Here is a 27,169-nt window from a genome sequence, read left to right as displayed (position 1 = left end):
ATCGCTTGAAAGTATTTAGCGCGGGGCCCGTAGCATATGCTACTTTTGCTACTAGGATAATCCAGCACTGCCTAGAGGATGCCCACTATGGAGATGGAGCAATTAAATCAGGCTCATGGCAGGTGTTATTACACGTCCTATAATTACATAGCAGGATTGTAAGAGATGTAGATGTTGTAGCTTGGGAAAACCTTCATCCAGCAGTGGATTGATAATGGCAGATAATGACAATGGTCAAAATGTCGTTCAATACTATAATTAAATGCGCAGTCCTGTATGTGTGTTTGTATGTGTCTGTCAGAACATACAGTCCAGTAACTAAATGAACGCTTTAAACGAGCATGCCAGGGATGTAATGACTAAAATTGCACTGCATTCGATTATCTATTCTATGACAGTCGAGTACAATTATTGGTTTATGATAACTGTTCAGCAACCCAAGTATATATATGTACCGACAAAGTGCGATATTATATTCTTTGGGTATTTCGGTAAAGCCACGTAGATAGAAAAATAATGAAAAATAATAATACAAATTTTTTTTCTTGTTTCTCTATCTACGTGGCTTTACCGAAAGACCCAAAGAATATAAATTCCAGCAGTCACGAAAGCTTTAAGTTGCGATATTATAGTTTACAAGCTCTTAAATGGTGGTTGATTTATTGTGCAGGCGTCTGTATACAGGCAGACCTCTCTTCACGCTCAAAATGCATTGCTGGAGAAGTGAGCACTAATCGAATTGATGCTAAAAGGAGTCATTCTACCTTGATTTGAAGCTTTCCTGACTGCAGGAATTACTCTTTGGTTCTTTCGGTAAAGTTTTGATTGCAACACAAGCAGTCGTCATCAGGTGGAACTAAATTTGAGAGACAAAACACAAACACGGAGACACACAGACAGACACACAAGCAGAGAGAGACAACACAGAGACACACAGAGATAGACACAACATAGACACACAGAGACCCAATGCCTCTGTGTCGTGGCCTTAAATAGAGAGAGAGAGGGGTGGGCAGAGAGAAAGGTAGGTCTGCTGGAGCAGATAAATTAGCATGTGTGGAAATCCACCCCGTGGCGGCAGGGGGAGAGAAAGAACGATGGACCTATGAGAGCCTGATAAATTTCACTACCCATTCATCATACTCACTCAACATTACTCACTCATTGTCACTTTCATAACCGTTTATTTCATACATCATATTCATGTACTACCATCTTTCTCATCAACTCATCTCATCACACTATTTTGCTCTACAAATAGTACATTATTTGTTCAACGCCTTGGTCAAGGTGTGAAATAAATTAAAATAAGATGAGCTACAAGGCAGCAGTGGGAAAGAACGTTGGAGCTGCTGAGCTTTCAATCCGGTTCATACTCAGAGAAGAACTTAAGGAACTTAGTAATCTTAGTGATACCCTTAGCCTAAATTTCTGTGGTGAGGTTTCTTTTAGGTGGAGCCTGAGACTATTCTGGCCTCGTGAGTTCTCAGCTGGCTAAACGAATCGAGGCTTTAAAAAACAAAAAATCGTGAGCACAAATCGTGATAATCTAATCGCGAGGGGTCGGGTCTGGTTGGCTGAGATGCAAGTTACTCTCATGAGCAGAGCAAATGATGGTGGTGGGTGAATTTCCTCGGCCAGTTCTGCTTGTTTTCATTCCTCAGCACCTTGTACATTTTTTTCTTAATTTTTTTTAGCAAACCTTTTCTCCAGGACAGAGTGCTATTACGAATCAACGTTCTATGAGTTTGTGCTACGTGAGGTCTGCCTGTGTCTATGTACCTGTGTAGTGAACTTCATTTAGTGTATATGCAATTGTATTGTGTGTCTTTGGCTTTGTTTATACCACACTATCAAGGCATACCTCTTACAGCACTGGGAATGCGCTCTTGGTAAATGGAGCGCGATATGAAACAGCGCTAAAGAAGGTCATTTAAACATGGTTCCAATTAACATGCCTTACTGACTACTAATTTTTTGTTAACATGAGAAAAATACGAGTGCTTCATTGGGGTATCAGTAATAGCCTTAATAATGATACTTTACACATGAATCAAAACAATAATTTTTAATGATAATGACATATAAAAATACAATAAGTTACGTACTCCACCTGTGCATTCATTTGGAGCTCGCGTAAGAGTAATTAATGCACGTTCCACGGCAAACGTTCAAGACTGGCGGATGGAGGCAGGCGCTGATTGGCTCGGTGACAATAATTGTGCTAATATAAGCGTACGCTCTTCTTGCTAGTTGAGCACACGGTTCAGGTAAAAGAAGGAAAGTCATGCACTGGAAATTTGAACCGTGCAGGAATTTTCCGCCAGGACAAAGAAGAGGGTTATAAGGTAACACCGTTAATGCAATGTATATAATAATATTTTTTGTGTGTTTGTGTGTGTACCAGCTCAGGGCTCGTTCAGCCGTGTCTTTCCCAGGAGGGACAACAGGCCTGGAGACATGAACCAGGGTGACCGTACCTTTGGTGGTGGTGAGTTTCCCTTTCTGCACAATTATTTACTCTTGTTTAATTAAAGCTTCCACACCAATTGTTGAGTGAAATACAATATGCCAGGATTCATTGCTAATAAAGTTTGAATAATGTGATTGTGTAGCCAGCATGTTGGTTTAGCAAGTTGGAAAAAAATTTACTTTTAAATGTGTTTTGGGTGGGGGATGAGGTAATCTGTGCATTACCGGTCACTGTATGGGAAAAAAAACACAAATAGAAATGTCCAGCAATAAGCGTACCAGTTTTGCCATTTTTATTGAGAAATAAAGGGAGCCGCTGTGGTGGAATAGTTGGCACGTTGGACTTGCAATCCAGAGGCCACCGGATTAATTCCATCTTCTGGCATGACAGTTGAAGCAATAGTGCAAGTTTATTCAATCTCCCCAGTTAGTCAATGCACAGGATACGTGTGGTGGGGTAAAACGTGGCTACGCCCACATCCATCTTCCATGCAATCTTATCCACGTGGATGAGTTGGCTAAATACAGGCAGTCCTCGATTAACATCGGGGTTGCGTTCCTAGAAATTACGACTTGTAGCAAAATAACATTAAGAAAATACATTTTACATAATCAATGTAAATAGGGGCGGTTTAGGTTTAGATGAAATTTCCCATCACAATTAATGGGAAAACGAATAATAACACTGTCGTGATTAACTCTAGTTATCAGCAGAGAAAAGGTCAGGTTAACACTCATCTGTAGTCTGAAAAATTGTCGGCTGCCACTGTGTCTGCACTCACCGCCTCACCCATCGTTCTAATGTTGTGCAGGTTGCTGCGTTGTTTAAACCTCTCAAACCACCTTGATTAAACCACCTTTAATTCCTCAAGCAGAAACGTTGTGCCTTTGCCTGGATCACCAGTAAACTCAGAGGAAAGCGGTGCTGATTTTAATATTCAGTCCCCAGTGATAAAAGGCACGACATATTCTAGAATACCTTTTAACTGATTAAACAAATGCAAACCTACCATATAGTGACTTCGGCTGTCGCACCATTTATATGTTTGCGCATGCCAACCAGTGCATTCATTACTAATATTCCTTTGGAAATTATTACCAGTTCCTGATTCTTGGAACTGGCCATTGATTGTGAAAATGCTGTCCAGTATATTTGTTATCGTTTAACCCGACTAACTTCTGTGACTTAGATAAATGTTGTACTTTGAGTTATATTGAGCTGTTTTACATGTAGAGCATAAGTACTAAGTATGTCTCATCACTGTATAGTCAGACCAAAACAATAGTCTCAAGGAGCCTTCATGTATGTTTAAAGGTAGTGTTTCATCTGGCGTTTTAACATCCGTTGGCAATAATCCATCCATATTGCTTCCTGTTATCGAGCTTTCTCTGCCACCTGTGAATCTTCAGACAAGAGGTCTGTGCATAGTGAATATATAGATATTGCCTTTCTCTTTCTAAATGTATTTCAGATCACGAACATGCAAAACAGACATATTTAATATCCCTCATCACTTCCCTTGCCGCCCCCCACCCTCATCCACTCTTTTCCACCATAAACAATTGGCTCCATCCCTCTTCCTACACATTACTCTCTTCCACATGCTCTTCTGCTCTGGCCTTCTTTCTCCCACTATTTCTTCTCCAACGTTTTGCTCATTCGGTCATACATTCTGTCTACCCCTTCTGCTCTCTCTCTCTCTCTCATGCCCGTTCCTTGACTCTCTCTTCGTCACTGGTCCTCCTCTGCCTTCACCCCAACATCTTCATTTGTGTCGAGCTGTCCTTCACCCTCGCCTCCGATTAACACGTCTGGCTATGTATGGTGCAGAAGAAGTTTAGCATACACCATTCCTGGCAATTACCGTCCAATTGATCTTCTTTGTTTTATACATTTTTGGAACGCCTTGTTCATAATCAGCTCGCACGCCACATTTCTTCGCATTCCCTTTAGCCCCAATTTTTATTTGGTCTTTGTCCACTTCATTCCACCGAACCAGCCAGAACCATCTGGCCAATTCCTTCCATGCCGGTCTTTCTGCCCTTCTTCTCATTCTTCTTTGACCTTTCCTTCACTTTTTGACACTTTTGATCACCCCACTCTGCTTTCCACGCTCTCCGACCTCGACAGCTCCAGCACTTCGCTCTCCTTGCTTAAACCTCATCTTCTCACACATCTTCAGTCTCCTTCAATCACTACATCCCCCCCCCCCCATGCCCCAGCTTAGTGTCGGTGTTCCGCAGATGGTCAGATCTGGGTCCCTCACTGAATCTATTATCTACTTGTTCTGTTTTCCTCAATATTTCCTTGCCGAGACCCAAATCTTCTTCTCCCCTTTCCTTCTTTTACCCCTGACCGTACGTCTCGCATTTTCTCCTGTCTGGTTGCCAGCGAATAATGGATGGAACTTCACTTTCTCTCTCTCAATCCTTCGAAAACATCCATCATTTTCTTTACAGCCTCTTGCTCCCCCCCCCTCCCGTTTCCACCATCTCCTCTCCTTTTCTCCCTCACCTCTGTTTCCTCTGCCATCAACCGCGGTGTCACCTTTGACTCTTCCCTCACTTTTTCTCCCCATATGTCCACTACCAATCGCATCTGCCCCTTTTGTATATTCAACATCAGGAAAATCTGCCCTCTTATTATAAAATAATTCTCACGACGTTTCGCTGCTTGCGTTGTGGCCGAAACGTCTTGAGAATTTTATTATGTTTTATTTTTGTTATTTTATTATTTCCATTCTACGGGACTTTACCGAAAGAACCAAGAAGATGAATCCCTGCAGTCACGAAAGCTTTAAATCGAAAGATGAACTCACTCAGTAAAGCACATCCATGATGTTAAGGACTTACTTGACTTATGTCTTTTATTAATGATATGAGTAATGCAGGGCATACGTATTTGGCAGACAACGTGATTATACACGAGCATATTTATTTACACAACATAATTGTGTGTAGGCCTGTGTACAGGTGGTCATGCATATGCATACAATGACAACCAACCCATCAGAGCTGTAGATCGTATAAGTGTATGCCACATATCTTCCACATGAGATATGACATAGTAAGCCAGAGCACCCCAAAACACAATGATGTTTTGTTTCTCATCTGCAGAATCAGAAACTATGAAGCTCTAGTTCACAGATGATGTCCAGTAGTTCACAGATGTCCAGTAGACGTCTGTGAACTGCTAGACATCCCTGATGGCCATAGAGTAATTTCCCAATTTTGCCTTAGCATGCCCATATTTTTCTGGGTAGTATCGCCTTCATTAATGTTACGTTACGAGCAAAACTAATTTTAAATATATTTTCTGTAACATAAGATTGCCTAACATTAGATGATGAGAATAATTTAATTGAGTGCCATCAAACCATAAGTTCTGCATTTATATTCCATTTCTCTTGAGCATTCATGCTACGGATCAGTGGGAATATAATGATATAAAATTGAGAATCATAATATTAGTACACTTATGGAATGTGAGATTAACGCGTATTTGCACATCCATTTATTCGTCGTATTTTGTAAGTCTAAGTAACCACAAATCATGAATACAAATGATACTACATCAAAAGCTTTTGCAATGTGAAGGTAAACTGTAATGCTTCAATGGCCATTACAATTTTATTCTTCGTTTATTTCTCCATTCCCAATTGACATTTAATTTTTTGAAGTAGTATTGGATTTATTTTAGTGCTGTTTCACGTGGCAGTTATAATTTTTTTAAACATATCACAATAGAGTTGATTATCGATTATTCGGCAGGCGGTTATCCGGCTTCCAACATTATCCGGTGGTCCAGAGCCTATTTGGAAAAAACGTAAAAACCACTCTGAAGGCTGTACCAGTCCGGCGAGTGGCAAAAGAAGAGTAGCTGTGCTTGATTTCAGTGTCAAATATGATATACAGTACATTATACACTACATAGAACTTAAACAATGAAGATACTGCATGTATATACATTTTTCATGACTAATACCTACAGTAATAAAAAGAGAAAATATTCACTGCGATCCAGCGAAAAGTGCGTGTAATTCCGCATTCTCCGATGCACTGGTCTAAAGGATGCATCAGTCCAGCGATCGTCAAACACATATTCTTGGTTCTTTCGGTAAAGTCACATAGAAGGGAAATAATAAACTAATAAAAATAAAACATAATAAAATAAAATTCTCACGACGTTTCGGCCACAACGCAAGCAGCCGTCCTCAGGTGAAGAAACAGAGCTGTCGGAAAGACAGCGTCCTAGGATGCTGTTTTTCCGATAGAAAGAACCAAGAATATGAATCCCCGCAGTCACGAAAGCTTTAAATCGTCAAACACATGTTGATAAAACATTGGAGTGGTAAGTACGGTACTGTAACTTTTTACAGGAGGATATTTATCTTTGTCTATTTTTATGTTGATTCATGCGAATTTCATACAGTAAACACAAAAACATGTATACAACACCTAAAAACATGTTATACAAGAATGTGCAAAAATAAGATATTTTAAGTCATGATGTGATTATCCGGCGTTTTTGAAAATCCGACACCCCCTTCCCCCCTGAAGCCGCCGGATAATGGATGAACAACTGTATATAATTTGTATTGTACTGTGAAATACAGAAGTTTTTTTATAACATTTTTCTCATCTTGAAAATGGTTCCCTGCTGGGGTACCTCGTGATGTGTGACTAAGTGGTGGCCTTCGGCTGTGCATACCAAACAGTTGGCGGTAATTCGTCGCTACATGCAGCACTTCCGTCTGCCCATCTGCTCGGTCAACCAATTTATCTGCTGATAGACATAGTTGCATTTTTTTTTATTATACTTAATATAGCTTGAAAGCATTGATTTATTTTTTGAGTTGCCTATTACAGCTGGATCAAGCAGTATTTAGGTTAGGTTATAAGCATGACCATCATGCCACAGCATGGCGCCATGGTGGCGAGATGTTAAATACCTCGCCTGGTTCACAGGAGTTTGAATGTTCCCCCTGTGGTCATGTGGATTTTTCTCCGGGTCCTCCAGTTTTTGGCTGCCTTAAATTTCCACGTGATAAGCCACTTCATTGAGCTCTCATTTGTGGCCAGGGCACTTCTAAAAAAAGCTCTATAGCTCAGTGGGCCTTACCTAGTAAAATAAAAAAAATAGTTAAATAAAAATGTTTTAAAACCAGATTAGTAATTTTATGAAATAGTAGTTTATGAAGCAGTATGCACAATTGTAATAAACACATGTCAGAGAAAATGACCAATGTTTTGTTTAAATAATAATAAAAGTAATTCACTTAGTTGATTCTTGAAATTATAATTAATTCAAGACACTTTGTGAATGGCTCTGCTTGGTGTGTAGTCAATTTATTAGGACAGATTGTTTCTGTGTCAGTGTAAATATTTGTACAGGCAGTCCTCGACTTATGCATTCCCAACTTATGAACACCCGCACTTACTAACGAGATTCCATGTCTAACACGTCGGCTTTCGCGACCAATATTATTCATAATAAACGTTTTTGGGTTAAACCCAGTGGCGGCTCCTGCAAAATCTCTCAGGGGGGGCAAATGTCTGGATGATTGATAAGGATAAGGTCCACCCATGCAATGGATAAATTAACAGCTTAAGCATGTAAAGGCAACTTCACTTCTTTAATATTAATGAAAAATAAAGTGACTCTTGCAATACATCTTGTTTGTTTCTATACTCACTATTAAAACAAACCACTCAAGTTTATTTTATTAAAGATTCCACTAGGTGGCCACAAATTATATTGTTGGATGAAACGTGCTTACGTATGATGACGTAAGCACGTTAGGGCGAGCCCTCCCGGAAGCCATAGAGAATGCATTGGAGCGCCCCCCCCGGTCGAAAAACAACATCTTTGAATGTAAGTCTATGGGGCCACTCGGGGCGATTCTCAGCCGGAGTGAAATCGCCCAAAAAGAGGCGGTACTCCACAGAACGTGACATGACGCTGATTGGACTATATCCAGAGGCTGCAGTGACGGCTAGCGTGACTCTGTGGTTGAATGACATTGGTGGTGCGTCGCCCAATCGCCCTAATGAAGAAACCGCCCCTGGTTAAACCCAAAAACGTTTATTATTATTAAACCCAAAAACGTTTATTATGGAGATTCCATGTCATATTATTTTTTAAACATTGACGTAAAACGCGAATTCGCACTTGCAAACTGAACCACGGAACTATTTTGTTTAGCGGAGCGATCCTCAGCAATCGCACAGGGAGTGAGAGTGTGTGCATGTGTGTGTGTGCGTGCGCGTGCACAGTCAACCCATAGCAGCTGAGTCTGTCCGATGACCTCCGGCCAGAGAGCGTTCAACACTTCATGGCAAGGCCAAACATGCTCAAAATATCCCCCCCAATATATTGCTATAAAATAGATGTATTTTATATGATTGTGGTTTATGGTTGTACTTTATGAATTCCTAATCTCTGGCATGACATTCAATTAAACAAGAAAAGATAAGAAAAAACATAGCAATGGAATACAATACACTATTTGACATTTTTGTTAAAGAAAAAAAATCCATCCTATGTGTTCGTGAATTTTTTTAATCTTTTAGGAAGGAAATGGCAGGAAATTCGTTTTCAAATTTAGATTGATTTTTTTTCTGGGGGGGGGGCGGGGATCCCCAGACCCCCTGGAAGATTTGGTCCCCCCCAATGTTGACTCCATGGCTACGGCCTAGCTTCACGTGGCCTTAAAGTTTACATTGCTTGGCACAAGCAGCGTGCTGATGTCACCGCCCCTTGGTGGCAAATGGTGTGAGTGTGTGTGTACACGCACACTCAACCTCAAATGTATACCTAGGGGCCGTCCATAAATGACGTCACGCACCTAGGGGGGGGGGTGTCAGACATTTGTGACGATGTGTGACGAGGGGGGGGGGAGAAATGTGACGTCACATCAAAATGCGCAACTTTAAATAAATATAGACAACACGTTCTACTTAATTAAATAGACTTTTTAATAAATGTTATCTCCTACAACATCAGAGTGCAGCGCCACATTAAATACGCACTACAACGACAATAGTTTAAAGCGATTTGAAGCATGTCTTATTTTCAAAATGTAAATATGGTTTTGGGGGGGGGGGGGAGCAGAGCTTTGTGACGTCATATTTGAGGGGGGTCTGACTCTTTGTGACGCCCTGTGACGAGGGGGGGGGGTCAATATTCGTCCAAAATCGCGTCACGTCATTTATGGACGGCGCCCTAGTGCAGTGTGGAAATATTGCCACTCGGGAGACGAATGAGTTTGGGGGTGGTGCTGGCCACCCCCCACCCCCTTGAGTGGCACTCCGGCCTTCATAAGTGCTCGCTAACAGCACTTGCCCCAATAATAAAAATAAAACATAATAAAATAATTCTCACGACGTTTCGGCCACAACGCAAGCAGCCGTCTTCAGGTGGAGAACAGGTCTGTCGTTGTGGCCGAAACGTCATAAGAATTATTTTATTATGTTTTATTTTTATTATTTTCCTTCTACGTGACTTTACCGAAAGAACCAAGAAGATGAATCCCTGCAGTGACGAAAGCTTTGAATCGAAACTTGCCCCAATAGTCTGTAATGGCTATACGGGCATATCTGTCTTTTTGGGGAGCGGTAATGCCATGGTTAGCGCGCTGTGCTACCAATCCGGCAACCCGAGTTTGATTCCCGCTCACGACAAACACCAATGACGATGATCTGAATAGGTCCTGGGCTTCCTCTGAGTTAACTCAGCCTCAAATGAGTACCTGATGCGGTGTGTAAACATCACCACAGGGGAGACAAAGGCGGTCGGATGTGGTGTTGGCCACCCACCGTGCTTCATAGGTGCTCGCTAACAACACTTGCCTCAACAGTCTGTTGAAAGCCAGTCTTTGTAGTGGGTGGTTATCGCACATTGCTACGAAACCAGCGACCCGAGTCCGATTCCATGTGAATGAAACTTGACTATGTATGTATGTTGAACTTCTTTCGCACCGTACGTAGCCAACCGTGCTAATCGGAGGTCAAGTTACTATCACGCGGATTTAGCCGATGAAAGATTACCCATATTGATATACTGGGCTACCCCGTGGCCCATCAGCACTTGGCCTAACAGTCGGTTAAGGCTATACGGGGGATCTTTGTCGTTGGTGTGTGTCTGCGTGTGTGCGTGCCCTATGTGTGTGCAATTGTGGTGACTCATTGCGCCCTGCCGCAAGCAAGCCAACATCAGGACTCTAGGTAAGTGAAAATAAGACAGATTATTTTTTCTATTCGTGTTCCTCTATGTTTTATTTGCTATTCAGTATTTATTACAGTATTACATGCACATATACAATATTTATTATTTATGATTTTAATAATGCTTCCCTTTTTTGTTGAACCGTAACACATTTCATAACACAAATTGTATGGAAATTGAAACACAGTACATTATTGTGTTTTGACTTGCGAACCATTCGACTTAGGGGCGGTCCCAGGAACGAATTATGGTCATAAGTCGAGGACTGTTTGTCCTCAGATAAAACCATTGCAAACAATCAGAAACATATTTTCCTTACTGCCTTTTACAGACCCTGTCTGACCTCTTTATGTGGCTGTCACAATTAAGCCTGTGACCCCCCGAACACATTTACAACACTGTACCCCCAGTTTGTACATTTACAGTAATTACATTTACAGTCAATACACTTGCAATTGCTAAATTGTTTTACAGTACAGTACTGACATGAGCTCAAATGTCAAAAAGAGCTATGGTGTGTAAATTACCATTTAAGTATTTTCTCTGAATAATGCACTGCCTATTGTATATCCCTTTTGTAGGAATAATATACTTTTACATTTTTTTTCACGTAGTGTTAATATTATATTGTAGATTGTCACATTTTGTTGTCATTACTCACATTGTGCCTTTAAGCTTTACTTTGCAAATGTCTAATCCTAGATGATTGTTTTAATCGAACAATAAAAATAAATACATTATTATTGCATGACGGTGTGGATAAGTGCAGTATACACTGGGCTTATTTTTTCACTTGATATTTTCTGAGACTCTGCTAGACTAGTTTGGAGTATCTTGATTTGAAGCTTTCGTGACTGGATAAGACATTGCCACTAGAGTACATGTTACACCCATCCATAATCGAGCATAAATCCAATAGTCCGCAGTGATGTAAAGGGACCATATCACGCATTCTGTAATCCACGTTGCAACTGTGAAAGTTTTGTCGATAGTCTGCAAAATAGTGCACGCAAACGCGGTGTGCAGCAGATTACGGGAGAAATTAGGCACAGCTAATCTGTGCGAATGCAAAACTAAAAATTGAAATAGCATCATTTTAAAAAGATAGCCTTACCTTTACTTTCCCAGCAACTCTGCTCCTGCAGCTCTGAATTAGTCCAACTTAATTTTGCAACCCCTTTTTTTTACTTGGGAATAGAGTAAAAACATTAAAAACAAAACAAAATTGCGTGTCACCTACCTTTCTCACTGCAGCTCCATGATTATATCTGAAACTTCGCGATTCAAATACTTCAGAGTTCGCACAGCAATGAAGCCGGCAGCCTCTTTCCAACAATGCGAAGTCCATAAATACAGGAATCCCTGGCGATACATAAGAGATGCATTCGTGGCAAAAGCTATTTAACTCGAAATTACTTTTTTTCATGCAGAGACTGGAACTTGTACTAGACCCTACCCTTGAGAAATCACATCTCACGAGGTCCAGTCCCCCTTCACACTCGTAAGGAATTTTCTTTGAGAAATAATTTCTAGTGGACCCATGGAGAACTCCTGAACTCTTCAGAACAGGACCATTCATATCTCTAAAGCACACGATCCTCTCCAGAATACATCTCTTCCAGGTTTCTAAACCTATCCTCCCATAAATCACTAAGACAAAAATATGAGGCTTACAAATCTTTGACCGTGCCCTGGTGCTTGCCCAATTTCTTTTAAACCCGGAGGAGTCTCACACAACTTTTGGTCCCTTGACAAGAGGCTACAAAAGCAGACAATTTAGGAGATAGGGAAAGAAATTAAATAATTATTGACAGTCAACTCAGCATTGAACCCCCCAGTATCCCCCTTGGTGATATAGAATCCCTTTAAAGCCTTTCTAAGAGGCCCTTTAATCGGAAAAGGAGCGCATAGGCTCAAGAATATTAAAGCCAAGCAGCACGCATTGGAAAATAAACTTAACTCCCTACATGACAGCTATAAGGTCACAATTTCAAATCACCATGAGGGAAATCAATTCTATGAAACTAGAGTTGGAAAAAATTCCTAATGATCAAACCACCCTGCTATTTATGAAGGCTATACTCCCCTTCCGTGACTCCTCTCCCTCTACGGGGAAGATCCTAGCGAGAATGGTCATATCCAGGCGGAACTGTAACTACATATCCTATATCCATAAAGAAGGGCTGCCCCTCACAAAGGTAAAGGAAATACATTTCCACTTCAAAGACTTCTACAAGGTTTTAGATTTGAAGCTTTCGTGACTGCAAGAATTCATATTCTTAGGTTTTTTCGGTAAAGTCACGTAGGTTAAACATTAAAATTAATAAAAGTAAAATAAAATAAAATCACGACGTTTCGGAGGCAACACAAGCTTCCGTCTTCAGGTGAAACCATCACAGCCACGACATTTACTTGATGCAGCTGTCGTGGCTGTGACGGTTCCACCTGAAGACGGAAGCTTGTGTTGCCTCCGAAACGTCGTGATTTTTATTTTATTTTACTTTTATTAATTTTAATGTTTTACCTACGTGACTTTACCGAAAAAACCTAAGAATATACTTCTACAAGGCCCTATATTCATCGGACTCCCCTACAAGCAAGAAAATAAGACACTTATTTCAGTAAAATATCCCTTAATAGGTTGAACTCACATGTGGTAGAAGAGCTAGAGATACCCATTGACCTACAGGAACTTAATGACACTCTAGCATCATCCTCAGCAGAAAAGCAGCAGGCCGAAATGGATTCCCCGTAGAACTCTACACATTTTCTCCCAACCACTAGCATCTAAAAAAGTGTGACTAAATGTCATGAAGTGTTAAACAGTACGTGTTGCGTCGTAGAACCACGCGGAGACAGAACTTCTTGTAAGGGCTTTCGCCATTTACTAACACGGTTAAACACTCGGTCCTTCCCGTGGACCCCCAAGCTCTACTCGTCCTAACCTCGGCTATCCCTTGGGCTCTCTCACTCGGGCCGGGACGGGGGTTCATCCAACACCGCCCGGCCGAGGAGAGAAGAACCCCACTCACTCTCAGCCGATTCTCACAGACTTCCTCGAGCCCTACTCTTGGCTATCTCTTCGGCTCTCCCACTCGTCGACCCCAGACGGGGGTTCAGCCAACACCGTCCGGTCACGAGCGGGAGAGACCTCCTTCAGCCGATCCACACTCCGGGCTCCCACAACGACCCCGCCTTCGTCACGGGGGTCCCCCTTAAGTACCCCTTGGGTGGCTCCTCCCGTTCACTCGGACCCGCCCCTGTTCTCGAAGGTGTCTCCTTACAGCGCTCATGACAACTACTCTACACATGTGCTTGCTGATGGAGGCCTTTTGGGGTGAGCAGTGGTGGAGTTATGCAGACGAAGGTGCAAGTTCACTTGCTTCTTCATCTTACAATGAAGCTGGAGATACAGGAATGTTCACCAAACGAAGCGTGCTCTCTTCTGTGGGCCTTCAGGATTTAATGCAGAACTTTATTTTTTTTTATAAATACAGCTTGACATCATTTTTATTATTCTGCTGGTAAAGATTCTTCTTCCAGTGAATGCCACTGGTTAATGTCCTGTTATGTATGTATGTATGTTCAATTTATTTCGTACCGTACGTACATAGCCAACCGTACGTAGCCAACCGCGCTACTCAGAGCTTTTGTTCTCGGTTTGAATCATCCTCTGAAGATATCCATTCTTGCTTCGACATTAATAAAAGCCTATGAAAATCTCTGTGAAGTTAATATCCGTGGTGATATTGGTGGTATCATTTCCTCGGCCTTTTATTCAGCTCATGGTTCAGATTCTCACTTGACAGGTCCTCACAATGGCACTCAAGCAAATCCACCATGATTGACTCCTCCACATTGTTGAGTCTAGGCTTTCGGTGGTAAACGCGATGCACGTACGGTATTGTATTCCATCACAATATATTAAATTTTCACTGCGTACGTTCCTAGTTTCAAAATTGCACGTGAAGTTATTTGTGTAAGCCTTGCAAAGAATCCGATGGTGTGTTGGCAATGTGAATGTCTTGGTTGTTTTTTTACAAACTAAACTTATTTTACCAGGTAAGGCCCACTGAGCTATGTAGCTCTTCAGCAGTGACCTGGTCACAGATGATAGCTCAACTAAGTGGCTTATCATGTAGAAATGTATAGTAGGCAAATACTCTAAACGCAAGTTGATTCTAAATGTGGAGAGAAAAACCGGAGGACCCGGAGAAATATCCAAAATCTAACAGCAGTGCGTACTGACTGTGGTGGTACCTGCTATGATTACAGCAGTGCATACTGTGGTGATACCTGCTTTCACTGCAGCAATGCATACTGTGTGGTACCTGCTATGATTACAGCAGTGCATACCGACTGTGATGGTACCTGCTATGATTACAGCAGTGCATACCGACTGTGGTGGTACCTGCTATGATTACAGCAGTGCATACTGACTGTGGTGGTACCTGCTATGATTACAGCAGTGCATACCGACTGTGGTGGTACCTGCTATCACTACAGTAGTACATGCTGACTCTATAGCAGTATTTATTGACTCTATAGCACAAAGTACTCATCTGACAGAGTGGAGTGGTGAGGCCTAGTCCCGTGCAGAGCCTCCGGCCTCGCCTAGATTGACGGCCTATAGTGGTAGCATCTACCGACTGTATAGTAGTAATAACTGCACGCATCGGGGAGGGGGGGGGACATGAGACAGTGAAGAATTAACCTGAGCATTTAGTGTATTTTTGTAGGATTTTTAACGCAAAATAAAATGTCCCCCTCACTCCCACTGAAGGCGTGCGACTTGGCATGGGCCATCCATACCAACTCACGCACCAAAGGCGCGTGAGTTGGTATGGTCGTGCACGCGTCATAAAAAAATAAGTGCGCGAAATCGCACTAAATCGCTAATTAAACTAATTGAATGTTGACTGATGTAAAAAAGGAATAGTGCTTGCTCACGGCAGGGCTTACGGTGTGGTACCTGGCTATTTATTTTTCGTAAACCCCACCGTTGGAGAGCCAAGCGCGCGACCACACACAAACCCACAAACCCCGCCACAATTTTTGACTTTTATATAGATAGATTGTAATGCATTCTAGTAAAATAATAAATTTAGGATTACATTATAATAAAGCATACCAATCTGAGGAAGTCAATTACGCAATGTACTGGGGACTGCAGGAGGATTTTGCCGCGAATGCAAAAGATCCATAAATCGGCAATTTTTTCCCAGATTTCAGGGTCAACGATCCCACAGATTACAGAAGTCGGGAATTGCAAGAATGCATGGATGATTGAAACGTGGAATTTTTGTTATTTTTCTGTATTGATTTGAATTACATCTGTCTAAAGTTGCAAGGAGCTTTTTATGGAGTTAGTAGATCAGTGACCTGTGCCGGTAGATAATCAATGAAAACCCTTAAGAGTATATTATTTTTAAAAGGAGTCTCGTTACAGTATATTGATTACAGTGGAGTAAAACAGTTCTGTTACAGTTGAAATCAAAAGGTATTGCATAGTGGATGAGCAGGTCTAGTCTGTTTAAATCTGTAATTTACATTGAAGCGTACATCTCATCATAATAGCAATATTATTGGCATAAAGGTACAGTTGGTTTCTATTTGCAGAGGTAAGACATTTCACACAAAAAATCTCAAAATTAATATAAGACAATTTAAAAAAAATATTTTCTTTCTCAAGGCCATTATTTACTGGATGCGAGCTTTACAATGTGTTATTTATAATGAAAAAAAAATTTGTAATGTTGACAATGTGAATATATTTTACCATTCTAAAATTCACATAATTTGCTCAAAATTATGAATTGTTATTTTTTAACATCCAAGTTCCAATATTATACATTTTACTGTGATCTATTTTGCAATAACTTTCCCATAAATGTTACACTTCTGTGCATTGCTGGCTTGTCATACTGGATAATAATTTTCAACCTTCCTAATTCCAGTCACTATTTCAACTAAATTGTGCTTAAGATTGTATCTGTCTTGAAAATGCATGAATGCGTTTATGAATTAAATATTGTCTGCGGTGTTTGTTCCTCCTACATGCAGCTGTTTTATTTGCAGGGAATACATGATGAAACAATGTTAAAATTTCGCAATTAATATCGCCACATGTAACAACCATGTAATATAAGCATGCTCGTTACCTATTGCCATTATTGTGATATGACAGTGCTTTTGTCATGGCATGGGGTAGGATCAGGAAAAATTAATTCCAATCACCATTGAGGGTTCAGACTAAAATGTAATAATATAATTAATGGTTGATCACTTTAAAATGTTAATCTACCACCATACGTGAGCAGTGATGTATGTAATTTGCCTCCTCCAAACAAGCATTATCACTACCTAGGATTGGCTCCATCCTCTACTGCATTCCATTTGTATGTGTATGCATCCATGTGTGTTTGTGCCTCTCTTCTCTTCTCCTCATTCTCATGCAGGCTAATGATGATTGCTTCCTCCTCAGCACTATTCCAAACAGCTTTGATTGCCTCATGTAACTCCTCCAACATGCTCTGCATTCCCTTGTATATAATGTGCTTAAATACTGCAATATATGATGTTGTTTTTCATTATACATGGGTTTTATTCTAGCATCTGTTTGCTGTATTAAAGAATATAAAATATAGTTTTGGCCCCAAAATATTTAAATCTCCATCATTATCACACTTTCCTGTTTTAAACTATTGTATGACAACATGCTTGAATATACAGAATGCTATTCCGGCTAGATGAAGGAGCAAATAAAAATGTTCACTTTAAGAATTTTACTGACAATAGGAAACCATTTGTCTGGGTAAATTTGGTATGCCGTTTGTTCAAGGTTGTTTTTAAAGAAGAAAGCAAATGGTTTTCATCCCACTGTGTGCTGCGGGTGCAGGTCAGATTAATGGGAGCCGGCCTTCAAATGTGGACAACACCACACTTGTGGTGATTATTGTATGTGTTGGAGTCATCACCATCATCGTCATTGTCCTTGTGGCCATCATCTGCAATCGTCGCATGGCTGCTGAGCACAAGTACGGGTCCTATACTCCAAATTCAGACATCAATTGGCACATTTATTAGGAACACGCCATCCCTCTGGGTCTACATTAAGCATTAATATTAACACCACTGATACGTTTATTAGTCCGTTCAATGTAAGCTGCTTTTGGAAAAGCTGCATTTTAGAGTACCGGCAACTGTAGTTAACACATTTGACCAACTTGGAATTATAGACAGAACCCTGGAGTCGCAGGTGTAGTGAGTAACACTACATTTTTAAAGGTTGATATGAGAAAAACAGGGTTTAACATATTACACTTTATTTCTGGCACCAACTTTATTCAAGTTATTAACCTGCCAAACAATCTCAATATGGATGGAATAATGCTTCATGAGATCATGACAAGTCGAGGCTTTCTTCAAACAGTGAATTGATCATAGCTGTTGTTGTTGATGATATCTTCCTAGCCTTAAAGGACTTAAAAAATATTGAATATATCTTAAGCATGGATATGAATGACAGGTAATTGCTGCAAAACGTGGAGGTTGCAATAAAGCACGTAAAAAAACTATCAACTTTCATTCACATCATGCTTAGATGCAACATGAGCTCAACATATTTCTTAATAGTCAGCATTTACCACACAATCTAAAGTTGGGGTCCACCCTACATCGCTCACTCACAAATACCACCTCCAAAGTTAGTTTAAAAGATCAAAAGCAGAAAATGTCTCCTAAATAAACGCATTGGGTTCGCCTGTAGAGCCAATGCACAAACGCTGTGCAACACAGAGCTTGGTTTTTGCTACTTTGGTGGTGAATACTGAACTATGCCCACACCAGCCTGGCGGACAGCCCTTAATTGTACCACCATGAGAACTATCACAGACACATTGAAACAAACTGAGATTGCTTTGCTAGCAGTCCTAGCCAACATCCTGGAAGCTAATATACACTCATTGGAGTCTGTGAAATGTAAAAAAGTGGTGGTTACAACACTTAAAGATTACGATGCACCTTTGAATGAAAGGGTAAGAAATTAAATGCTGGGGAGTTCCATCCCAAACATTCTTAAATAATTATGAAATGAATTTCCTAAACCTGCTACAAGAGACAAGATCCAACTTTGATTACTAGAACTTTGTGCCTTTTTCATCCCCCCCCCCACCTAATATGATTATGTGGAGAAGTTGTGTGTCTACATGCATGTTTGTGTTTGTTGAAAACAATTCTACATGGCAGGAAGCGCGCGGCAGCCTGCAGCTCCAAGAGAAAAAGCCACGCACTGGACTTGAGTCCACCGGACCTGTGGATACACCATGAGCGTTTGGAGATGAGAACTCTGGTGAAGTCCGCTTCAGGCGCCGAGTCTGGAGTCACAGAAACTCCTGTGTCACGCCACTCACAGGAAATACACACCATCGAGCCCTGTACCATTGACAGCCTTACAAGACGCAACTCTTACATTGGTGAGAAAAGTACTTGCACCCAGAAATGACTTTGGTTAAATTTTTAGTGAATATGCTACAAGAGTTGGAAGTGCATTTGGAAGTGTATGACATGATGTCTAGTAGAGATACACTGATTATCCACTTTGAGTCTGGGCAGTCTGATTTACGGTAGTGTTTTCACTATTCAAGTCTAGCCAGGTAGAAATCTTTAAAAAATTTAAAGCTGGATAATACTGTTTTTAATTCACAGCACTGATCGCCACGGTAGTTTCATTACCTTGTGGCACCCAGAGTAGGGAGGGGGAGGGGAGGGATGGAGGTGAGGGAGAGTGCTGTCGGGGGAGCAGCATCAATGGTTGAAGGAGGGGGTCCAAACCATTCCAACACCCATGAGCACATGCCATCACATACGCAGACAGAAATAGAGACATTGGTATTGCTCAGCTTTCGTATGGTTGATGTAGATGCAAAGCAACAACGACAATTTCACATTTGGGTGGTAAGCCGGACAACTGCGGCAGTAGCAGCAGCAGTGTGTACCGCTGTGATGTCTCCTTCATATTTGTGGACCGGGAATTGCATCGTTATGTTGTATGGTCTGTTCTGGATGACCACAGTCGCACACTGGAAAGATTTCAATATTCCATTTGTGCATCATGGTTTGAGCAGATGCGGTTTAGGGTGGACCCTGAGCTTTGTGGAAGATCAAAACCAGGGATCTTTGACATTGGGTCTTTCACAAGGTGTATGTGAGTTCTTTTGAGCTTCAATCAGCTCTCGAAGCCTCATTGGGGTTGAACTCACATTGTTGAAGGTTCAGTGCATGGGTCCGAAAGGGCTTGCTTAACTTCAAGCAATGACGAGGGATGTTATTGAGGTTCTGATGAATGGGAAAGTGACTGTTTTCCTCAATCCGCAGGACTTCCCGGAGGGTTGCAGTGTTGCGGCGGATGGATGGGGGAGAGATGTGTGACAGCATGGGCATTCAAGTTATTGGGGTCGACCTGAGGGTTCCAGTGATACACCGCACTGCAGTGCTAAGTTGGATATCAATACGTTGAGTGTGACTACTTCTGGTCCATACTGGTGCACAGTACTCGGCTCCAGAGTACACACGAGCCATCATTGATGTCCGTAGCACTAGTGCTGATGCTCCCCAGCTTGTGCTTTCCAGTTTATGGACCAGGTTGACCCTTGTTTTGGTCTTGTCGGCTACCTTCTTCAGGTGGTTGTAGACTACGTGACTTTACTGAAAGAACCAAGAAGATGAATCCCTGCAGTCACGAAAGCTTTAAATCGAAATTCACTCACTTGATGTTTTTGTTGAGCCGTTCTTTTGTGTTCTCCACTAGTTTGAAGGCTACAGAGTTAGGCAGGACTCTTGCAGTCTGGTATTCTGTTGGGTTAGCAGCATTGCGATGTTGTAGTAGGGCCCAGGCACCAAGTCCAGGCCTTGAACACACTCATCCACCTCTAACGTCTGGCTGATTCTAAAGACTAGCAGGGCCTTTCCAACCTATGGGCTGCCCAACTGGTTCTACTGTTGGAGAAGGTCCTGGGTCTCTTTTGTCCAGCAGGGAGTGTATTCTTTCCGGAAGCCTCAGGGAATGCTCTTCTTGGCAGCTGCTGTGAGGACGCCAACAAAAAGGTGATAACATTCCGCCGTCATGGGAATTTGACTCGCCACTCTTTCTACAACCTCCTTATAGTGGTCCTGGTTAGCTTTGGCCAGGTTGCACCTTAGTAATCGTTTTGACAGAATCACAGGGATTTAAATGGCATGTGGGTGTTGACGGGCCTATGTTGACTTTTGGGGAAGTTTGGGAGTATTTTGAGGGATGCGTGAAGTGTGCTTCCATTTCGATCTTTGGAAACGATGGTGAGATCGAGGTTGGAGTCGCTTTGTCAGCGAGCAGAGTGGAAAGTTGCTTGCTGGTTAGGATCGAAAGGAAGGTGCATATCTCTGGTGAACATCCAGTCAGTGAGGCCTTTGCCATCGACCTGATCTACTGCATAGCTCCACACAGTATGGTGGCTTTTAAAGACACCATTGTATAGGGCTGGGATTGATGCACTTGGGAGTGCTGGTTTTGGCCATTTTTAATTAGGGGCTTTAAACACGTTGGTGATGTTAAGTTCCCCTATCTTGATGCTGGTAGCTTTTTAAGTTGGTGGGAAGGCGTGATAGTGTTCTTGATGTATATGGCCAAGCGATATTTCGGGTGGTAATGGCTCGTCGTGAGGTATCCATGGATGTGGTACAGTACTGGCATGTAGGACATCCAAGACGTGGGTTTCTTGGAGCCACAGTACATCAAAGTTATCTGGCATGTTGTTTGGCCCTGAAGAAGGCCATTGGCATGGCTTGTGCTGTTGCTCTGGAGACTGGGAAATGGACGATCGATGTTCGGTCGCCGCATTCATCGCATCCGTCGTGATTTCTCACTTAACAGAGTGGATCGCGTGAAGGCTGCCATCATCCATTCCACATAGGTCGTGAAAAACACAAACACAGACACATTTCGGGAGAAAAGCAGTGATAGAAAAACACAGAGAGAGATAATTGGACAAATAGACAGAGGGTCTGTATCTGTGTGTATGTGTATATGATGTGTATAGCGGTGGTGCTGTGATAGCAACACCAGTGACTATTATCTGAACTTGTCCTGGGCCTCACATAGCCTCAAATGAGTACCTGCGGTGATATGATAACATCACCACTAGGGAGATAATGGTGGGAAATGACTGATGCAGATTCTGCAGGATATAGGTGAAATGTCAAAGTCAAAAATCAAGCTTGGGCAGGAAATAGGAGAATGGTTCGCATCAACAAACGGTACGAGACTGAGATCCACTTTCACCAACCAACTTCGTCACATACTTGCAAAGAGTAATTGATGCCATTCAGGACAAAGGCACAGGGATATCTGTGCAAGGAGAACGAATAAATAACCTGACGTTTGCAGACGACGTAAATCTGATGGAAGAAAGCTGCGTAGTACTGCAGGAAAGTCTGCGTACGCTGAGTAAGGCAGGAAATTACGCAGGACTGAGGATTAACTTGGAAAATACAAAGACGGTGTTTGGAAGGGAGGATGTTGAGAAAGGAGGAGTCGTAGAAATCAGCAAAATTGTGAATGTGAAGAAATGTTATATCTTGGGAAGTCTCCTGACATGGGACGACTGCACGAAAGGGATAAGAGCGAGGATTCGCAAAGACAAAAGGAGTAATGGCAGGATTCAACAACATCTGGAATAGCAAACAAATCAGCTATAAGGCCAGACTGAACATCTTCATAACATGCGTGTTCAGTACAGCTGTGTATGCCTGCGAGACTTGGACATAAAAAATTAACCCGTAAAAACAAAGTTTTTCACTCTAAATCCTTAATATGCGTGGCGGCTAGAGTCCTCTCGTCCTCTGGCTTGAGATGGCTGCCACCTATGGGTCAGATGATTGTCTGCCAGCATTAAGCAATTGGTAATTAAATATTTAAATTTTCCCTAAACAGTGTAACATTTTGGAATTTTTTTTTCACGAAAATTAATTGTCACGCACAACGAGTCTGTGTGGAAAATGTCAGCTCGATTGGATCACGGGAAGTGTGTTAAAAAACGAACGAAAAATTTGCACGGTCGTAAGCAAGCAAGCAAGCACGCAAGCAAGCAAGCGAACTTAATATAAAGGATTTTAAAAAAGACTGACAGAGATAAGATATTGGCATTCGAAATGTATTGCTACAGGATGCTGTATCCAAACTGGACCCAAAAGAGTGACCAACGTAGAAGTAAGAACAACGTTTGCACATAGAAGACCTGATGCAGGCAGTGATGAGAAGGAAACTGCAACTACAGTATTTGGACACACATGTAGGATGGACAACGACATGGCAATTAAAAGTGTGTGGTTTAGAAAAATGGAAGGAACAGGAAAGAGAGGAAGCCTAACAGAGAATGTCTTGAGGACACAAGGTACCAAAGCGATGTGGCACTACTTGAGCATGTTGGCACAAGCCCCGGAGGAAAGTGGAAAGAAATAACAAAATGTTCCGTGGACACCTCGGGGGCTATCTGCCCATGGATTGTGATGATGATGATGATGAGAATACAGTAAAAGCTTAGATTGCGAGTAACTTGGTCTGCGAGTGTTTTTCAAGACGAGCAAAATGTTTTAATAAATATTAATTTGATAAACGAGCGAGGTCTTGCAATACGAGCAGCACGTGTATACGCTTTGTCTGCCGAGCGTCACGTGATCACAACTGATATACGAGTGCTTTGATATACGAGTGCTTTGGATTACAAACACGTTTCCGGAACGAATGTTTTACTGTACACATATCCTTCCATGTATATAAAATTAAACATGTGTATAATGTGAATTTTCACTGACCTGCACACATTAACTTGGATGGCTGAATGCTGGTTAACCTCGAGTGGCATGTTTGTGTACTGCAGTGCACGAGGGAGAAGACTGTGCCACACTGTCGTCCCGCCGGTCTATGAGGTCCAACGTCATGATTCCACTTGACAGCCAACAGTCCGTGCAATGTGAGTTCTCCTCGACTGCCATTCTACCACCTCTTATTCATACTGCCATGCTCCAATAGCAGGGTCATGATCACAGCCTCTTTCAAAAAGTATTCGGTAGTCAATGTGGGGCTATTTAATGGCTTGAATTCTGGTGCAATATTTTGTGATATACTAAAAGATTTATTATAAAATGAACACTAAATCAAAGTGATCGTTAAATGATAACGTCAAAGTTAGTCTTTATAGTGGACAATAGACTTTTTGTTTCATGACCATAAAGGTTTACATGTATAATTCTGTATGAATGGGTGTTATTTTGTATGTCACACCATGGGTCTCATGCCATTTAGCGCAAAAATAAGGTAAAAAAAAACTCTTTGCTTGATTGAAGGGGGTTTTTGTCCACCATTTACTTGCTCAATGCCAGGTTTATTGCGCTTACAAGACAACTTGTTATCATAGAGTGGTCCTTGCCTGCATCTTGCTTCCGTGCGTGTTGTGCGAATATTTTATTTCGTGTCAGACATAAAACAACCTCAATGTTGGCTTAAAATGCACAAAAATAAAGTCATGCACATTTGATACAAAACATTATATACAATAATTATTAGAGGTTTTAAAACTCCAGAATGCAGCAGTAGACTACGAGGGTTGGCATTGGCTATCAGAGTAGCTAAAATAAAACACTCAAATGCCTCGACCGCAATACGTCTGAGCACGAACTAAAACAAAGTCAGTCGCAGTCATGTTGCTGACAGAGGCCTGTCAAGAAATTTGCCAGAAACTCTTAACATTTATTCAAATATTAGTCCCTTCCAATTAAATTGAACTTCATAAATAAATGTGTTTGTGAATATGAATGCTTACTTTGGCTAAATACTTCACTCATAGTCATCTGAAAACACAGTTCAGAGAGAAATGAAAGAAAGCAATGGTGAATATGCAGATTCGATTCATACACAGTAATCGCAGCACAATAACCAAGAATCAGGATATTACGAGTCACAGAAAACGCTGTTCAGAGCGCAAGGCAATAAATTTCATTCTTTATATGGTAATTATTTAAATTATGTTGGATAAAATAGTTGCAAAACCATAACCGAGGATCACCACGTATTATATGTTGGCCACAATCCTGCTTAACGACTCCTGTCCCAGTAAATCTTGGACCAGGGTTTACCACCTCGGGTTGCCAAATGAAACGAAGTAAATGAAGGTATGAGGACATCAAGTTCACCGACAAACGCCATTAGAGTTAAGCGTACTCGTTCAAATAATAATTATATTTCATACAGTGTCGTTCATGCGAAACTACATCTCACAATGCTGTACAAGAGAATGGCAAATACATTTCTATATTTCTGTTCGCAAAAAGAATTGCACACCCAAACCAAGATTAACTCAACTCAATTAAAGGCCACAGTCATTCAAAAGGGTTTTTTAAAGGGACTTAAATAGTGGAAAGGACTTTAAAGTTGACAAGTGGAGCGGGAGTGCATTTCACACCATGGGAGCTGCAGATGCGAATGCACGCCCACCCACTGTCTTGCATTTAATTTTAGGCTGAATGAGCAGCTCCATACAGGAACATCGGAGGTGTTGCTGTTTGGCACTCGATCTGGCAATGAAGGGATATATATATAGGCCAGGGCAAGTCCATTCAAAATGTTGTACACCATCAGTGCAATGAAGGGAATATAATGGGGGTGAAATGTTCTCATTTCCGAGTGCGAGTTAGCACCCTTGCAGCAGCATTGTGGACCTGCTGAATCTGTTGAATATGAGAATTTGGAAGACTATATAAAATATAATTGCACTAATCCAGCCTGGAGGTTATGAAGGCATGAATTAGTGTTTCAGAAACAGCTTGAGTGAATTAGCTATGAACCCGGGATATCCTATGGAGTATGAAAGAAAGTAGTTTTACATAGAATAGAGACATTCTTGGTTCTTTCGATAAAGTCACGTAGAAGGGAAATAATAAAATAATACTAAAAATATATGTAAACAAAAAAATTTCACGACGTTTCCACTGCAACACAAGCAATCATCATGTGTTTGCTTGTGTTGCAGTCGAAACGTCGTGAGAATTTTATTGTTTTATATTTTCATTATTTTATTATTTCACTTCTACGTGACTTTACCGAAAGAACCAAGAATATGAATCCCTGCAGTCACGAAAGCTTTAAATTAGAAGAAAGATGTGAAGAGAAAATGACAGATCTGAATCCAAAATGACACCAAGACCGCATACTTCCTTGACAATAATCAATTCAGAGTTAAATAAATTACTCGTTTGTCGTACCAATTTTAATTGATCGATTTTCTTGATATTAATCAGGAGAAAATTAGATGCGAGCCAATCGGATATCGCAGTGAGAAGGTATGTAAGGAGCAGTAGAGGACCACGAATAGAGCCTTGGGAACTCCATAGAAAGAAAGAAATGCCGATCGGAAAGATAAGAAAGAGACCCAAGCAAGAAGAGCATCAGAGACACCCACATGGCTGTGTAGGCGCTCGAATATAGTGATCACATGTGGCAGAAAGAAGATCATTCAGAACTCATAAAAGAGGAGTTTCAGTTGAATGATGTGCCCAAAAACCAGATGCAGTGGATCATAAAAATTATGTTTTAAAAGAAGGTTAGTTAAATGGTTGACCATGATAAGTTCAGGAATCTTAGAAATCAACGGTAGATTATAAATAGGACGAAGATTTGTTAGATTATTCAAATCAAGTGAGGTTTTTCTTTCAGAATCAGGGTATCTGTAACCATATTCAGTTCAATTGGGACAACTTTAGATACAAATTATTGATTTTATAATTTGGGTTATGTGTGGAACAAGTGTAGTTGTACAAGCCACAAATGAGGATGGTAAAGGATTTATTTGGAAGTTTTTTTTTCAGGTCATAAATGATCAAAGTTGTTGCCCTTTAATTAACTAGTGAAGGGAGATCCAAGACCTAAACACCATGGGGGAATATTTCTAGAAATTCCCACAAAACAACAGTCACTGCATTTCGTCTTGATAATAGGCGATGCAAGCACACTCTGAAAGTGACCTCCTGCAGCAACACTGTGCAACACGACCCCATTCCAACCTATCTGGGAGTGAAGTTGGATTGTACGCTAACCTTCTATGACCACTTGAACAAGGTAGCTGCCAAGACCAAAACAAGGATCAACTTTATGGGAACCTCATTTGCCAGTAAAAATATGATAATTGTTTTTTTTACCCTTCTATCTGGCAGATAGAAGGATAAATAAGTATAACCCGTAAAAACAAAGTTTTTCACTATAAATCATTTATATGCGTGGCGGCTAGAGTCCTCTCGTCCTCTGGCTTGAGATGGCTGCCACCTATGGGTCAGATGATTGCATTGCACCATTAAGCAATTGGTAATTAAGTATATTATTTTTGTCCTAAAAAGTGTACAATTTTGGGAAAAAATTTCCACGAACATTAATTGTCACGCACA

At 41.2% G+C, this 27,169-nt stretch overlaps 1 protein-coding gene across 3 annotated transcripts in view; it reads left to right on the top strand.

Moving 5' to 3' along the window:
• The window catches only part of LOC133358965 (neogenin-like), an 85,629-nt gene that overhangs the window by 37,026 nt on the left and 21,434 nt on the right, over positions 1–27,169 (top strand). For all 3 annotated transcript variants that reach the window (XM_061577342.1, XM_061577341.1, XM_061577343.1), the window contains 4 exons: positions 2,408–2,491; positions 17,598–17,736; positions 18,947–19,173; positions 23,614–23,706. In XM_061577342.1, the coding sequence (XP_061433326.1) occupies positions 2,408–2,491; positions 17,598–17,736; positions 18,947–19,173; positions 23,614–23,706 (543 nt within the window). The remainder of the gene's footprint in view (positions 1–2,407; positions 2,492–17,597; positions 17,737–18,946; positions 19,174–23,613; positions 23,707–27,169) is intronic.

This window comes from Lethenteron reissneri, chromosome 64, assembly GCF_015708825.2.
Source record: "Lethenteron reissneri isolate LAM-NWPU_2019-01 chromosome 64, ASM1570882v1, whole genome shotgun sequence".
In the NCBI taxonomy this organism is placed as follows: Eukaryota; Metazoa; Chordata; class Hyperoartia; order Petromyzontiformes; family Petromyzontidae; genus Lethenteron; species Lethenteron reissneri.
The sequence above is the reverse complement of the archived record's forward strand: the minus strand, read 5'-3'. Positions and strand labels throughout refer to the sequence as shown.